We start from the raw sequence: 18,564 nt of genomic DNA on the forward strand, positions 1-18,564 counted from the left end.
CTGTTAAAAAATTTAGGCCATAGTGATGATTTTTCAACAGGAAATATCCTAAAAATGAAAAACGACAGGGAGTGTAAACTTTTACAGGCTGTTTAAGGGTATTTTCACACTTGGTCCCTTTCAGCCATCTAACCGAACTCAGATCGATGACTCAGCATTTTTTGCGCATATGTGAACACTCCAACCGTACCCAGACCCCTTTAAAGCGAACCCAACTGAGACCACCTCAGGAGGTGGTCTCAGTACGGTTCGCTAAAAATCAACGGTACGGTTCGCCTAATCTGCGCATTGTGAACAAAAAGCGCACCGGGTTCACTTTACCTTTTTCACTGTAGTTTAACCTTCTTCGTTTGCCGTAGTTGGTCATGTGACTGTAGCAGGGAAACTCAACTTCCTTTTGGAACTTACCACAGCCGCTTCACAGTTCTCTGAACTTACTGACTGATGAGTCGGCCACAATTTTTTTTATTTATATATATATATATATAAAAAATACATTTATTTTCCTTAATCCGCACTATTTTGATCAAAGAATACAGCAGGGCAAGCATGGCAGCAGACATTTTGATTCAAGAGAAAATTACCCAGAATTCCGTGCACTGGGGGTCTGAGGGCTCTAGAGGACCTGGTGTGAACAGAAAGAGGACTGAGGCCCCATCAAAGCTTAACTGGACCAGAAAGAGAACCCAGTCCTCTTTGTAATAAATTCACAGTGTGAATACAAAAAGAACGGAGTTCTTTTTCTGTTGGTCCACTTTTTGGTCCACTTAAAGAGGACTGAGTCTGGTTCCTTTAAAGTACTGATGACACGAACATGACTCTATGCAATTTCTTAAATAAAATATACAACATGGCAAACATGTTAGATTTCTGTTATAATTACGTGAAAAGAAGCTGTTGTTACGCGAATATCCAACTTTTAATTGCACAGCGCAAGAAAACTGGGTCCGTGGCTCGCGGCCATGCTGTGACGTCAGCGGAAGAACACGCTGCGGTTAACTGGCTGTTCTACTCTGGTTCTACTCAATGGAAATGGCGCATGAAAACGCCGGTGAACTCTCTAGTGCTAGCTCTTCCTCTTCTGGGAGTCTAGAATTGTGTTGATCTCTTCCGAATAGAATCTATGATAGCCTACCCTCTTTACCCTTTGCCTCTCGTTGCTAGGCGGCAGTTACATGAAAGCCGCAAGCTTTCACAAGCAAATACATGAGTGATATCACGCCGACTTTATGATTACATTTATGATTATCATGTAGAATCTATAGCTCTACGTACCTTTATCTTATGTCGTTTCACAACACATGTTCTGACAGGAGGACTGTCTTTGGATCCGGCATAGCTACTAGTAGACCCCCTCCGGAATACTGGCAGTGTTGTCAGATTGGGAGGAATCCCGCCCAGTTGGGCTGTTTCAAGTGCATTTTGGTGGGTTTTGAACATATTTTGGGCTGGAAAACGTCAGCAGTATCTGGCAACAGATACTGTTGACGTTTTCCAGCCCAAAATATGTTCAAAACCCACCAAAATGCACTTGAAACTGCTCAACTGGGTGGGAAACCTCCCAATCTGGCAACACTGTGTAGGCACTGCTGATGGTAGTAACACACGTTTGTGCTGAACTGAACACCCAAGAGATTCTTTTAAGCTGGGAAGGGTGTCAAAACAATCCAAATCGAAGTGTTCAGAGCACAGGACGGATGTTGGTGAGGGCTCCCACTTGTCACGAGTGCGCCTGACTTGCTTCACCCACTTCGCATGCAGCTCGGGATCTCTGGGAAACTTGAATAAACTTACCCCATCCTTGTGGGTTTTGGAGCAAAAGCCGGCAACACAACGCGAAGGCATAATAACACACATATATAAAAAATATAATGTATAATAATAATACTAATAATGATAAACTGAACACCTGTCGCATCAACAACAAACTGGTAAGTTAGGAGGAAGGTTCTTTCGCTGACGTCATATAGCTCCTCCTCCTCTTTCGTCTCCTGGGTGCTGCAGCCCGGTCATATTTGCCCAAATAGCCGTGTTTATCATAACTTGTAAAATAGGCGCCTTCGTGAATTAATATATGGATCATCGGGAATTACTTTTTATGTTATAAAACATCGCCAAAGATGTCAAAAACGTGTCATCAGCACTTTAAAGGGGACCAGGTGTGAAAACACCCTAAAAAAACACAAGTATGAAATTAAACCAGCAACAACGTACATTACAGAGCTTAAAGTTTGTGGACACCTGACCACCACATCCACATGTGGCTCTTTTCCAAACTGTTGCCATGACAGTGTTGTCTACATGACTATACCCCTGTGCACAAAGTGAGCTCTGTGAAGACATCGTTTGCCAAAAGATGGAATAGAAGAACTCGAGTGTCCTGCACAGAGCCCTGACTTCAACCCAGTAAACACTTTTAGGATGAAATGGATTGCTGAGTGATCCCAAGCCTTCCTGACATCAGTACCTGAAGTCAGCAATGCTCTTGTGGCTGAAGGAACACAAATCCCTATGACCGTGCTCCAGAATCTACGGAAAGCCTTCCTAGAAAAGTGAACGTCGTTATAATTTTAGAACTCCATGTTCAACAGGTCCATATGGGTGTGATGGTCAGATGCCCATAAACTGGCCATATAATGCATATTTTGTAGCTATTTTTAATTTATAAAACAGGAGCCCTCACCTGCAGGAGCAGTGACCTCAGGCAGGTGTGTGAATCTTTCATTGCAGTTATTTCCCTCGCAGCAGCAGAAAAACACCTGAGGGTTTTCCTCTGTGGCCACACACTCCTGTCTGCTCACACACACCCCGAAAGAGAGGAGGATATTGGCTTTAAAAAGGTCAAAGTTACTGAGAGAACTCTGTTCTCCTGTGTAATACAACCCCGATTTTAAAAAAGTTGGGACAAAGTACAAATTGTAAATAAAAACGGAATGCAATGATGTGGAAGTTTCAAAATTCCATATTTTATTCAGAATAGAACATAGATGACATATCAAATGTTTAAACTGAGAAAATGTATCATTTAAAGAGAAAAATTAGGTGATTTTAAATTTCATGACAACAACACATCTCAAAAAAGTTGGGACAAGGCCATGTTTCCCACTGTGAGACATCCCCTTTTCTCTTTACAACAGTCTGTAAACGTCTGGGGACTGAGGAGACAAGTTGCTCAAGTTTAGGGATAGGAATGTTAACCCATTCTTGTCTAATGTAGGATTCTAGTTGCTCAACTGTCTTAGGTCTTTTTTGTCGTATCTTCCGTTTTATGATGCGCCAAATGTTTTCTATGGGTGAAAGATCTGGACTGCAGGCTGGCCAGTTCAGTACCCGGACCCTTCTTCTACGCAGCCATGATGCTGTAATTGATGCAGTATGTGGTTTGGCATTGTCATGTTGGAAAATGCAAGGTCTTCCCTGAAAGAGACGTCATCTGGATGGGAGCATATGTTGCTCTAGAACCTGGATATACCTTTCAGCATTGATGGTGTCTTTCCAGATGTGTAAGCTGCCCATGCCACACGCACTAATGCAACCCCATACCATCAGAGATGCAGGCTTCTGAACTGAGCGCTGATAACAACTTGGGTCGTCCTTCTCCTCTTTAGTCCGAATGACACGGCGTCCCTGATTTCCATAAAGAACTTCAAATTTTGATTCGTCTGACCACAGAACAGTTTTCCACTTTGCCACAGTCCATTTTAAATGAGCCTTGGCCCAGAGAAGACGTCTGCGCTTCTGGATCATGTTTAGATACGGCTTCTTCTTTGAACTATAGAGTTTTAGCTGGCAATGGCGGATGGCACGGTGAATTGTGTTCACAGATAATGTTCTCTGGAAATATTCCTGAGCCCATTTTGTGATTTCCAATACAGAAGCATGCCTGTATGTGATGCAGTGCCGTCTAAGGGCCCGAAGATCACGGGCACCCAGTATGGTTTTCCGGCCTTGACCCTTACGCACAGAGATTCTTCCACATTCTCTGAATCTTTTGATGATATTATGCACTGTAGATGATGATATGATCAAACTCTTTGCAATTTTACACTGTCGAACTCCTTTCTGATATTGCTCCACTATTTGTCGGTGCAGAATTAGGTGGGGTTTACATTAGACCGTATCAGCGGATCAAATCAAATCAAATCAAATCAAGTTTATTTGTACAGCGCTTTTAACAATAAACATTGTCGCAAAGCAGCTTTACAGAATTTGAACGACTTAAAACATGAGCTAATTTTATCCCTAATCTATCCCCAATGAGCAAGCCTGTGGCGACGGTGGCAAGGAAAAACTCCCTCAGACGACATGAGGAAGAAACCTCGAGAGGAACCAGACTCAAAAGGGAACCCATCCTCATTTGGGCAACAACAGACAGCCTGACTATAATATTAACAGTTTTAACAGGTATAACCCTCAACTGTCCTCATGGGGCCGTCCTTCACAGGAGTGGGGCGATAAAACTCCGACCAGACACAGGGCACCAGGATGGATCAAGCAGGTCCGAGGGGCAGAAGAGGCCAGCATCTCAATCCCAGGATCAACATGTAACTCAGAGGGACAGAAGGGGGGGGGGGGGGGGGGGAGAGAGAGAAAGAAAACATGTTGTTAGGTATGCCCTAAAAATGACAAGTATTAAATCTGTGTGGTAGGCTCGCAGAGACGAGAGTCTTTACATCAGGCATGACACACAATGGCATGTTAATATGGTAAAAAAAAATATATCATGACCTGCTCTGGCTGGATGCTTGATTGGGTGATGGGAGCACACTCCTCACCAATGATGAGATGCAGATGGGACCCTTAGGCCTGGCCAAGACAATTCAGTTACATTTCACCGGGTCTGGGACATGCGACAGAATGTCTGACGGCCGATTCCCTGCAGGCTACGATAGCCAGTCGAGGTCCACACCGTCTCCACCAAAAGATTTCCTGTTGACTCCATGTAACTCAGAGGGACAGATTTGGAGTGGGGGGGGAGAGAAAGAAAACACAGGTGGTTAGGTATGCCCGATGTCACCTGAATAAGTAGGAACAGTATACATATTGCACCGAGTACAAGCAGGGACTCCGGCAACTAACTATGACAGCATAACTAAAAGGAGAGAGCCAGAAGGTAACACAGGCATGAGGGAGCCCCGGGACATAAAGCAGCCAGCCACTGCACCGTCAACAAACTCGAGTGAGCAAGCGAGTGGGGACTGACAGCATCCATACATCCCAGTTTACCAAAACACTCTATGTCTGAGGACCCTCCAGATCTACTCCTTTACCTCATAAACATCATTAATAAAAGGCTTGACTAAACAGATATGTTTTCAGCCTAGACTTAAATGCTGAGACTGTGTCTGATTCCCGAACATTACTTGGAAGGCTGTTCCATAACAGTGGGGCTTTGTAAGAAAAGGCTCTGCCCCCTGATGTAGCCTTCACTATACGAGGTACCAGCAGATAGCCTGCACCTTTTGATCTAAGTAGGCGTGGCGGGTCATAGAGGAGCAGAAGTTCACTCAGGTACTGTGGTGCGAGACCATTTAGTGCTTTAAAGGTCAATAGTAGTATTTTATAATCAATACGAAATTTGATTGGGAGCCAATGCAGTGTGGATAAGACAGGCGTGATGTGGTCATATTTTCTTGTTCTAGTAAGGACTCTTGCTGCGGCATTTTGAACTAACTGGAGCTTGTTTATGCACTTATTGGAACATCCAGACAGTAAGGCATTACAATAATCCAACCTGGAGGTAACGAAAGCATGGACTAGTTTTTCTGCATCATGCAATGACATTAAATTTCTTATCTTTGCAATATTTCTGAGATGAAAGAAAGCTATCCGGGTGATGTTATCAATGTGAGTTTCGAATGAAAGACTGGGGTCAATAATCACTCCGAGGTCTTTTACTGCTGCACGTGAAGAAACAGAAAGGCCATCCAGAGTTACTGTGTAATCAGAAAACTTACTTCTAGCTGTATGTGGTCCTAGCACAAGTACTTCAGTCTTGTCAGAGTTAAGCAGAAGGAAATTTATAAGCATCCAGTGTCTAATGTCCTTCACACATTCCTCAATTCTATTAAGCTGGTGTCTCTCATCAGGTTTTGCAGAGACATACAACTGTGTGTCATCAGCATAACAGTGGAAACTAATACAATGTTTACGAATAATATCGCCCAGAGGTAACATATATAGAGAAAAAAGCAGTGGACCCAAGACAGAACCTTGTGGAACACCAAACTTTACCTCGGTACGTCTAGAAATATCACCATTTATATCAACATACTGATAACGATCAGTTAGATAAGACCTGAGCCAGGAGAGGGCCATTCCCTTAACTCCCACAACATTTTCTAGTCTATCCAGAAGAATGGAATGATCAATGGTATCAAATGCTGCACTAAGGTCAAGCAACACAAGTAGCGAGACACAGCCCTGATCAGACGCCAACAGTAGGTCGTTTACTACTTTAACCAGTGCTGTCTCTGTGCTATGATGAGGTCTAAATCCTGACTGATACATTTCATGGATGTTATTCCTATGTAAATATGAGCATAACTGCTGTGCCACAGCTTTTTCAAGGATCTTGGAGATAAAGGGGAGGTTTGATATTGGCCGATAATTGGACAGCTGACAGGGATCAAGGTCAGGTTTTTTTAATCAGGGGTTTGATAACTGCTAGTTTAAAGGATTTGGGTACATAGCCAATCATAAGAGAAGAATTTATTATTTTTAGAAGCGGTTCAATTACTCCAGGCATTATCTGTTTGAATAGATGTGTCGGTAAGGGATCTAGTACGCAAGTTGAGGCTTTTGATGTAGAGATTAATGAAAGTAATTCAGTTTCTTTTAGGGGAGTAAAACATTCTAACTGATGATCTGATACAGTTATATTGTTAACTACGAGGTCACTTTCATTGTCTAACCTTAAATTAGTAGTTTGAATTTTTTGTCGGATATTCTCAATTTTGTCATTAAAAAAATTCATGAAGTCGTTGCTACTCCATACTGCAGGTGTGCATGTGTCTATAGTGGACTTATTCCTGGTTAATTTTGCTACAGTATTAAATAGGAATCTAGGATTATTTTTGTTATCTTCTATTAGGGAGGAGAGATATGTTGATCTCGCAGCACTAAGAGCTTTTCTATACTTCAGGAAGCTCTCCTTCCACGCCAATTTGAACACTACCAATTTTGTTTGACGCCATTTACGTTCCAATTTTCGAGTGGTCTGTTTTAAAGTGCGAGTGTCATCATTATACCAGGGTGCTAATTTTTTGTCTCTGACCATTTTCCTTTTTAGAGGAGCTACATTATCTAAAGTATGGCGGAATGTTGACTCTAAGCATTCAGTTGCCTGATCGAGTTCTGCAGGGGCTGACAGTGACCCAATCAAAGTTGACAGCTCTGGGAGATCATTTATAAAGCTCTGTGCAGTAGTTGACGTGAAAGTACGTTTAATACAGTAGCGTGGTGAGGTGCATATATTATTACTCAGACATATTTTGAATGAGATGAGACAATGATCTGAGATAACTTCAGACTGTGGAAGTATGACTATATTGTCTACGTTTAATCTGAATGTTAGTATTAGATCAAGGGTGTGACCACCATTATGGGTCGGTCCTATGACATTCTGCTTAATCCCGACTGAATCTAAGATGGACACAAACGCTGTTTTTAAAGGGTCTTCTGGGTTATCAAAGTGAATATTAAAATCTCCGACAACTAAAGCTTTGTCTAAGGAAATAACCAAATCTGAGATAAAATCTGCAAATTCAGAAAGAAACTCAGAATATGGCCCCGGGGGCCTGTAAATAATAAGTAATGGAATTAACTGGGTAGACTTATTTTTCGAGGCTACATACATTATATGAGTATGAAGAACTTCAAATGTATTAAATTTATAACCAGGTTTGTGTGTTACACCTAGATAATCGTTATAAATAACCGCGACGCCTCCTCCTCTGCCAGTTAGACGAGGCTGGTGTATATAACTGTATCCAGGAGGACTCGCTTCATTTAATGCTATATATTCATTTGGCTTAATCCATGTTTCAGTTAAACACAGTACATTAAACTCCTGATCAGTAATGAGTTCATTAACCATTAGCGCTTTAGATGTAAGAGATCTAATATTTAATAGCCCCACCTTTAGATCAAAGGTGCTGGCAGCAGCTGTACAGTCAGTCTGATCTAATTTTATATTGATTAGGTTACTGGAACAAACTCTCTGAAAATTTCTACCTTTTTGTTGAGCTCGGGGAACAGACACAGTCTCGATGTAGTGAGCCCTGAGTGACGACTCTGTGCAGCTAGCAGACAGTCGGTTTAGCCTGTTCGTCTGCTCCCTGGCCTTGGCTCTGGATTGTCAGAAATTAACTAGGCCTGTTCTGAGACTATGACCTATGCTGCAGGAAATGAGAGCAGCACCTTCCCGAGTGGGATGGATACCGTCCCGCCCTAACAGGCCAGCAGTGCCCTCAAAATTAGCCCAATTATCTATAAAGCCCACACTGTTTTCAGAGCACCACCTGGACAGCCAGCAGTTCAGCGACCATAACCTGCTGTAAGCTACATCGCCACGCCGCATTGGGATGGGGCCAGAGCATACTACAGCATCGGACATCGCCTTCGCTAATTTAAACACCTCTACAAAGTTACTCTTAGTAACCTCAGACTGACGAAGGCGTATATCATTAGCTCCTGCATGGATAACTATCTTTGAGAACCTGTGCTTGCCTAGGACCCTAAGATTACCTGCTATGTCCGGCGCCCTGGCTCCCGGTATACACCTGACTAAAGCTGCTGGTGCCCCTAAAGGCTGAGCTAATTTCACGTGCCGTATGATAGAGTCCCCTATAACCAGAGCTCTTTCAGGTTTCTCAGTGGGTGCATCACTAAGGAGAGCAAACCTGTTCGACACGTGACGCGGAGAGGAGTGGTGCTCCCGTGGGCGAGCCTCTGCGGTAGCTTTGGCTCTACGCTTATGCCGCCGAGCCGTCACCCATTCGCCCCGCTGTAAGGGCTCTAATGCCGGAGTTGGGGGATTGCTAACTCCACCTAGGGCGTCCAGACTTTCCCTAACAGAAACTACACTGTTCTCACGCTCACTAACCTGCTCTAAAGCCTGGACACGCGCTTCTAGCACTGAAATCTTCTCCGTCAGAGAGCTAACTAATCTGCACTTATCACAAGTAAAGCTAATAGTGCTATCGCTAGTGACGGAGGAAGAATGACTAAACATCCTGCACTCAGCACACTGAACAGGCTGAAGGTGTGCCATGATGAAAAGATTCACGTACCTTAAATGAAGATCTGTTGATATTAAAGCAGATCAGATGTGGATGGCCTCCGCTTGTGGACTTTACACAGGAGGAGAGAAAAAGAAAGCTTCCGGTCTCGGCGTTCTTCCGAAAAAAGAAAGAGAAAAAACCGGAAAAAAAACCGGAAAAAGGAAAGCGAAAGTGAAAAGTACAAAAATGAAAGCGACAGTATAATGGATCATCAGATTAACGTTTTTAAAAACGATTAGCGTGCACACAGCAACGCCAATACACGATTAGCATGCACACAGCAACGCCAATACACAGATACGCTAATCACATGACTAATTCGGCACGCAAGTTGAAATGTGTCAGTGCGGCTCATCGCTTCCTCTTCAGCGGCTGCGCTCCAAATCACTCCGCCCTGAACAGCGAGTGCCCTCTGGAGGGTGCGCACTCCGGCCCTGTGAGCTCACAGAGCGCGCGAGTGAAGCGCACGAGCAGTGATTCGGGACTGAGCCGCTGTGCGCAAGTCACTTACCACTTGCAAGTGGAAGGATGGCAAGCCTAAAGACAATCATAACTACACAGTGGGCACTATTTGCATCAGTATTTGCAGTATTTTCATACTTTTATACTCTTTTTAATGAAAGGTGATACAAGGCGGAAGTCCGCGCCGTTTTTCAGCAGTCGCGTCACATGACCAACGCCAGCGAATCAGGAAGGTGGATGTCACAGTGACGTTGTCCAATGACGACGCCAGCTAGAGCTCAGCACAACGTATCCGCATATTCTCAATGTTTACACAGCACCGGACCAGACACGATCTGGATTGAATATGTGGACCCTGGCAGATTCCCGTTTCCCGGCGTTTTAATGTAAATGGACAGTGCATCTGCGAAGAAAACGAGACAGATACGGTCTAATGTAAACTTGGCCTTAGGGGGATTGGTGATCCTCTTCCCATCTTTACTTCTGAGAGCTGCTGCCACTCCAAGATGCTCTTTTTATACCCAGTCATGTTAATGACCTATTGCCAATTGACCTAATGAGTTGCAATTTGGTCCTCCAGCTGTTCCTTTTTTGTACCTTTAACTTTTCCAGCCTCTTATTGCCCCTGTCCCAACTTTTTTGAGACGTGTTGCTGTCATGAAATTTCAAATGAGCCAATATTTGGCATGAAATTTCAAAATGTCTCACTTTCGACATTTGATATGTTGTCTATGTTCTATTGTGAATACAATATCAGTTTTTGAGATTTGTAAATTATTGCATTTCGTTTTTATTTACAATTTGTACTTTGTCCCAACTTTTTTGGAATCGGGGTTGTATTTTACCTGTCATAGCAGTTGAAGTCATCGAGCCAGCAGCCCTTTTTCACCAAATGGATGGTTCCTGAAGAGTTGATCCAGGACGCGTAGCAGTGCTGCCGCTTGTCCTTTTCTCCCTCACATCTCTCATAGCCACTCTGATTAGTCCGCTCAGCTTGCCAGTTATCATTATAATACACACACACTCTGGTACCGACCTCACCTTGCCCAGGACCTACGAAACAAATTATATATGGTTTACAATTTGCTTTGGAGCTACATAAAAATGAAAAAAGGGTCAAAATTTTTAAAATCAAGATTGACACTTTATTGTACCTATAGTCTCGAAACAGACATTGAAGATAACCAAGTCTATAGTTCTTATTTATTCCATGAATTAAAACACACCCGTTATAACTAACATAACAGGACAGATGTACATCTTTGTATGAAATAATTTAACCATGACTCGAGTATACATGTTAAAGAAACTAAAAACAATGATCAGTGGCAAATTCAATATTTGCGTTGTTTACAAAAACAAGAAAAAATCAATCAATCAATCAATCTATACCACTGACATGAGAAATTTTAAAACTGTAAATGCAGGAAAAAAAAATTTATTTTACCAGTTCTGGACATTTGATTATTTAAATTTCTTTTGCACAGCCAAATAGCATTATATGATTTATTTTATTACAAAGGATGGTATTAACAACCTTGAATAATAAATCTGTGTGTAAGAAAGCAATAAAATTTAATGTGTTACAAAACAGATTCAATTAAATCTGTTTTGTAACAGTTAAATCTGTTTTCTTGTACAGTTTTGTAAAGCTGTATAGGCCTTTGACAGCTATAGACCAAAGTCTCATCTCATTATCTCTAGCCGCTTTATCCTGTTCTACAGGGTCGCAGGCAAGCTGGAGCCTATCCCAGCTGACTACGGGCGAAAGGCGGGGTACACGCTGGACAAGTCGCCAGGTCATCACAGGGCTGACACATAGACACAGACAACCATTCACACTCACACCTACGGTCAATTTAGAGTCACCAGTTAACCTAACCTGCATGTCTTTGGACTGTGGGGGAAACCGGAGCACCCGGAGGAAACCCACGCGGACACGGGGAGAACATGCAAACTCCGTGCAGAAAGGCCCTCACCGGCCACAGGGCTCGAACCTAGGACCTTCTTGCTGTGAGGCGACAGCGCTAACCACTACACCACCATGCCACCCCATTTTCAAATACTTAATTTAATGTATCTAGAAGTTTTTTTTTCTCTATTTTCTATTCTCTGTTTATCCTGTAATGATACTGCTGGAATTTTAATTTCCCTGAGGGAACCCTCCCAAAGGGATCAATAAAGTTCTATCTAATCTAAGGCTTGTTTTACAATCAGGGTACAAAGTTTGTGTCACAGGGGTCCAAAATTCAAATTGATTCAAACTGGTTCTTGTACCAGTTTTTAAGTGAAGGACAAGAACAGATTTCAGGTAATTTTTTGACATGTGTGTATGGTAGTTTTGTGTAATCTGCTATAAGATAAAGAAGATTAAGTGGAGCTTTAAGCAGGGCTGGGAGAAACAAATGAAGTGATTCTCGGAGAGGACTTTTTTTTTTTTTGACAATTCAGAATCCACTACTTCCATAGTGCTTTTAAATATAAGGCTGTAAGCTTTGTGTTAGTTGTCTCTAATATTTATGCCCCAATATCTTGACCACATTTTAGGATGAAAATAATCATTTTAGATATGTTATTTTATATCGAAAAATTAGCTGTCTCGGAGAGGCCATTTTTTTGACACAATTACATACTAATTTGATCAAAATAGTCTGAAAACTTACTGGCATTCAACATTAAAACTTAACTATGTTTCCAATGATATGGAACCAAATATTTGTTTTATGGTATAAAGAATGATTTAAGTGCATCCCTTTTGGAGCTACCTGTGGTCAAAAAAGCACTTTTTCTAAATGACACGAGTAATTTTGCTAAATATGACACATATTGCCATACATTCACCAGAAATAACGTCATCACCAAATTTTTTTTTTTGCATGGTAAATAGAGCTATCACAGGGCTACAATAAACAACCAAGTTTATTTAGTCAAGCCTTTTGATATTGAAGATAATAAGTGTTAAATGTGATGTTTAGCTTGCCTACCCTGAGTGTAAAACAACCCCTAATCTAATCTAATCTAATCTAGTATGTCATTCTGCATAAACGAAACAGCGCCATCTGGTGGAAGAAGCGGTTTTAAATTGTGACTAAGCAGCTGTTTGTGGCACGCCTCTCAAACTCTTTGTTTCACCACTGAGAGATCATATTAGAAGAAATTCCTAACAAAATACAAACGAAAAATTAAAAGCAAATCTGACCTCATCATGATTTAACAGTTTATACGAATACACAGAACAATAAGCAATAAAACGACTGAATATACACTACCGTTCAAAAGTTTGGGGTCACCCAGACAATTTTGTGTTTTTTCCATGAAAAGTCACACTTTTATTTCCCACCATAAGTTGTAAAATGAATAGAAATATAGTCGAGACATTTTTCTGGCCATTTCGACCCCACAAATGTGATGCTCCAGAAACTCAATCTGCTCAAAGGAAGGTCAGTTTTATAGCTTCTCTAAAGAGCTAAACTGTTTTCAGCTGTGCTAACATGATTGCACAAGGGTTTTCTAATCATCCATTAGCCTTCTGAGGCAATGAGCAAACACATTGTACCATTAGAACACTGGAGTGAGAGTTGCTGGAAATGGGCCTCTGGAGATATTGCACCAAAAAACGCAGCTAGAATAGTCATTTAGCACATTAGCAATGTATAGAGTGGATTTCTGATGAGTTTAAAGTGATCTTCATTGAAAAGAACAGTGCTTTTCTTTCAAAAATAAGGACATTTCAAAGTGACCCCAAACTTTTGAACGGTAGTGTTAAGAGAACAAAAACACAGCCTCATTCACATCCGAGCTCATTAAATATGTGCTATATTTGTTTATAAATCACAACAATGCAGGAGGAGGAGTTCTTACCTGCTAACAAACTTCCCCGAATAAGTGCCAGAGTCACCCAGCGAGCAAACATATTCCTGCAGGAGATGGAGGGAGACCTGAGAGAGACTCTGTCTTTTAGGGTTTCTTCCTTTTGGAAAGCATTAAAGAAGATAAAAACACTCATTACTCGCGGTACGTGAATGTAAACAGGCAGCTCATGACCTCTGACCCCTGCTCCGACACCACGGAGTTACTGAATAAAACAGTCCTGGGTGAAGAAGAAATAATAACAGAAATAAAGTGCAACTTGACAAAAATACAGAATTTCATATCGAGACAAGAGCAGCGACTTTCCCCTGAAACAGCAAACCGAGTGGAAACAGATTTCTTGTGTTGTTGTTTTTTTTTTCTAACGAGTTCTGTGCTGTAGAGTTGATATGAGAGAAGCTCAAGCGCGTCCAAAATGGCGTCTGAGTAGCAACTGACGTCATCACAAAGACCCGGATGTTCCTGAAGCCAACACCACCACCACACTGTTCCTTCAGTACAACACTAAACCTTAAAGTGCCATTCCACCATTGGATGTATTCTTTGGCATAAAATACAATATATTTTATGACAACATGACTAGACAGAGAAATCTTTTAGCTTCAAAATGATATATCAAACATAATTTTTTGACAACGACAAGTATATTAATTTTGCGACCATATGCTGCTTTTCCACGGTGGTGTAGTGGTTAGCGCTGTCGCCTCACAGCAAGAAGGTCCTGGGTTCGAGCCCCGGGGCCGGCGAGGGCCTTTCTGTGTGGAGTTTGCATGTTCTCCCCGTGTCCGCGTGGGTTTCCTCCGGGTGCTCCGGTTTCCCCCACAGTCCAAAGACATGCAGGTTAGGTTAACTGGTGACTCTAAATTGACCGTAGGTGTGAATGTGAGTGTGAATGGTTGTCTGTGTCTATGTGTCAGCCCTGTGATGACCTGGCGACTTGTCCAGGGTGTACCCCGCCTTTCGCCCGTAGTCAGCTGGGATAGGCTCCAGCTTGCCTGCGACCCTGTAGAAGGATAAAGCGGCTAGAGATAATGAGATGAGATGAGATGAGATGCCGCTTTTCCACTACCAACGCGGCTGAGTCGGGCTGATCCGTGCTGTGCTGAGTCGAGCTGAGCGGGGCTGTTGGAGTTGCATTTCGACTACAACCGCGCTGAACCGTGCTGGCTGGAAGTGGGTGGACACATTGGGTGGAGTTAGCGAAAGTGGGTGGACGTCACGTGATGTCGTTAGGCGGCGCAAACAGTGACATCAGTGACCTTTTAAGCGGTAGTCTCACGACCCGGATAGTAAACAATAAACATGGAGGACATGGAGTCGTTAGTGTTGCTGGTCTTGGTGCTGTGGCTTGTTGTCACCGACAACGCCAACAGATACTGGCAAGAGCGTATAGATGAGGCGAGGCGCATAAGGCTTCAGAAATTCTCGTAATTCGTAATTCTTCTTCTTCCGGGTTTACGGTGTTTACAGATCCCAGCGTGCTCGCGGGGCGTGTGAGGACACTCCTCCTCACCAATCAGTGCACAGGGGAGTGTCTCCTCACGCCCCCAGCCCCACTCGGCTCGGTTTGGCTCGCTTCAGCCCCACTCCAAAACCGTGCGAGTTTTGGGTGCTAAGCAGGGCTGAAGCGAGCTGAGTCGTGCTGTTCTGAGGTAGTCGAAATGCGAGCCGTGTCGGGCTGAAGTGAGCTGAAAAAGGGTAGTGGAAAAAGGCCAAAAGTCACCTGCCCTTTTAATTTCCGCGCGGTAGTGAAACGTGATGTCATCGGCAGGTTCCCCTTCTTGTGTACCACGTCGCGTGTGACGTGGCACAGATTATCAGCAACGGCGGATAGAACGCGATTGTCAGCTTCGGAAAAGAAGCGAAGGAAAATAGCAAGTGATGCCCAAAGGAGACGGTCGATGGTGAATATCGGCACAGCAATCGACAAGTGGAAATCGCGTTCTAGCCGCCATTGCTGATAATCTGTGCTACGTCACACGTGACGTGGTACACAAGAAGGGGAACCTGCCGATAACATCACGTTTTACTACCGCGCGGAAATTAAAAGGGTAGGTGACTTTGGTCGCAAAATTAATATACTTGTCGTTGTCAAAAAATTATGTTTGATATATCATTTTGAAGCTAAAAGATTTCTCTGTCTAGTCATGTTGTCATAAAATATATTGTATTTTATGCCAAAGAATACATCCAATGGTGGAATGGCACTTTAACAACTAACTACATTTTCTATTATATAATAACGATATAAATAACAAAACAGCATGATACGCAGTTAATAAAAAAGAATAAGTTTTACTTTTTTACTCAAATGACTAGAAAACTCAACAAGATTCAAAGATTTTATTTAGATTAGATTAGATTAGATTAGATTAGATTAGATTAGATTAGATTCACTTTATTCATCCCACATCGGGGAAATTCACGTGTTACAGTAGCAAGAAAATGTCAAACAGATAACAAATGAAACTGAAATAAAAATTCGACAAACGAAGGATTAAATACAGAGGGCTATTTGCATTATCCATCCATCCATCCATCCATCCATCCATTATCTGTAGCCGCTTTATCCTGTGCAGGATCGCAAGCAAGCTGGAGCCTATCCCAGCTGACTACGGGCGAGAGGCGGGGTACACCCTGGACAAGTCGCCAGGTCATCACAGAGCTGACACATAGACACAGACAACCATTCACACTCACATTCACACCTACGGTCAATTTAGAGTCACCAGTTAACCTAACCTGCATGTCTTTGGACTGTGGGGGAAACCGGAGCACCCGGAGGAAACCCACGCGGACACGGGGAGAACATGCAAACTCCACAGAGAAAGGCCCTCGCTGGCCCCGGGGCTCGAACCCAGACCTTCTTGCTGTGAGGCGACAGCGCTAACCACTACACCACCGTGCCGCCCTACATAAATAATATAAGTATGCATAAAAATAGTTTAGGGCCTATATTAATTGCACATAATAATTGCATCAATTTATTTAACAGATACAGTGGTGCTTGAAAGTTTGTGAACCCTTTAGAATTTTCTATATTTCTGCATAAATATCCCTTAGCAAAAAGTAGTATAATTAAAGTTCATTTTATTAAGTATGCTTCAGTGTAAGTATAGCAAGTATACTACAGACCATGTACTTTTAGTGTACTAGAAAGTCTCATCTCATCTCATCTCATTTCATTATCTCTAGCCGCTTTATCCTGTTCTACAGGGTTGCAGGCAAGCTGGAGCCTATCCCAGCTGACTACGGGCGAAAGGCGGGGTACACCCTGGACAAGTCGCCAGGTCATCACAGGGCTGACACATAGACACAGACAACCATTCACACTCACATTCACACCTACGGTCAATTTAGAGCACACATGGGCATCATACGGCCCGCGGGCCGGATCCGACCCCCATAGTGCTTCAATCCGGCCCCCGCGATGCCCTCGGAATTTGGTGGAAAAAAAAAAAACAACGCCCTCTTTATCCGAACCGATCCTGCTATTAAAACCAATCCAACAGATGTCGCTGTGTGAAATTACAATTTGGTTCATTCTCTTCTTCACTCCTCAAAGTAACAAACTCTAAACGGCCAGGCAGCTGCAAAACAATTTGTCAAGATGAGTGGAGCAAAAAAGAGAAAAGTTGATGCTGAATGTCGAGTATTTAACAAAGAATGGACACCAAAATATTTCGTTACGAATGTCAGCTCAAAGGTGATCTGTTTGATATGTCAGGAAAGTGTCTCGGTCTTCAAAGAATATAATATTGGCAGGCACTTCAATACAAGACATGCTAATTATGCCATAAATTTGTCCGCACGGGAGAGGGAAGAAAAAGCCATGAAATTGTCCTCCAACTTAATAGCCAGGCAGAATATTTTTACAAAGCAGTCTACTGTACAGGAGTCATCAACAAAAGTGAGCTATATGCTGTCACACAAAATCGTCAAACACAGCAAACCATTTTCAGATGGTGAATTTATAAAAGACTGTATGGTTGAGGCAGCTAGCGTACTGTGCCCTGACAGCAAAAGTCACTTCGAAAATGTGAGCCTGTCTTGCCGTACAGTTACATGTCGCATTGCAGTAATTGTTGATGAGCTGGAATCTGCATTGTTAAAAACGGCCTCCGATTTCACTTACTTTTCGATAGCGCTGGATGAAAGCACTGACATCAAAGACACTGCCCAGCTGCTTATATTCATCCTTGAAATAGTGGAGGAGTTTCTTGTGATGGAATCAATGAAAGGCACGACAAGAGGTTCAGACCTCTACGACACGGTGTCAGGCACGGGCGATTGCTCTAAGACAACGAGGGAGGCTCAGCCTCCTCTAAAAATGACGAACATCATGTAGGATGAATTGCGCTAGGCTTATGTTATAGCCGACCTTATAACATTGCTATTTCAGATCCAGAATCATAGAAATATATGTGCTCAACCCAACTACAGTGCGAAATCATTCCGTTATAACTTTAATGTGTGCGTGAGTTTTTCCCCCTCGTGACAGCGCAATGCAGCCCAGCCTCAGTGGACTTCAATGGCATTTGGGAGCTCTGTGCTTTCAATATCAAAATGCAAGACGGTTATTGGACAAATACTGCGAAAACGCCCGCCCACCGGACTCCCAGCCTCAGTGGACTTCAATGGCATTTGGGAGCTCTGTGCTTTCAATATCAAAATGCAAGACGGTTATTGGACAAATACTGCGAAAATGCCCGCCCACAGACTCCCAGCCTCACATGGGAGGGACATGGCAAAGCTTTCTGCGAGGAGACTGGTGATTGGTGAAAGCGGCCCGATATTTTCTTTGATTGACAGCTCGTTTCAAATATAGACAGGCAGCAGTGAATTTCAGTTCAGTCCCATGCGGATTCGCAAGTGCTGTGGTGTATTGTAAGAGATCAGCTTACATTTCGATTTCATTCATTACATACGGTTTCTACCAGCTTTTTTA

General features: G+C 42.8%; 1 protein-coding gene across 1 annotated transcript in view; it reads right to left on the bottom strand.

The window, feature by feature from the left end:
* LOC132871758 (activin receptor type-2B) overlaps positions 1 to 14,021 on the bottom strand; it is a 29,284-nt gene extending 15,263 nt beyond the window's left edge. Inside the window, exons 1-3 of the mRNA XM_060906239.1 lie at positions 13,608 to 14,021; positions 10,592 to 10,799; positions 2,684 to 2,793 (exon numbers count right to left, since the gene is read on the bottom strand). Of these exons, the coding sequence (XP_060762222.1) occupies positions 2,684 to 2,793; positions 10,592 to 10,799; positions 13,608 to 13,752 (463 nt within the window). The 5' untranslated portion in view covers positions 13,753 to 14,021. The remainder of the gene's footprint in view (positions 1 to 2,683; positions 2,794 to 10,591; positions 10,800 to 13,607) is intronic.
* Positions 14,022 to 18,564: the final 4,543 nt, after the last annotated feature.

This window comes from Neoarius graeffei, chromosome 23 (assembly GCF_027579695.1).
Source record: "Neoarius graeffei isolate fNeoGra1 chromosome 23, fNeoGra1.pri, whole genome shotgun sequence".
Taxonomy (NCBI): domain Eukaryota; kingdom Metazoa; phylum Chordata; class Actinopteri; order Siluriformes; family Ariidae; genus Neoarius; species Neoarius graeffei.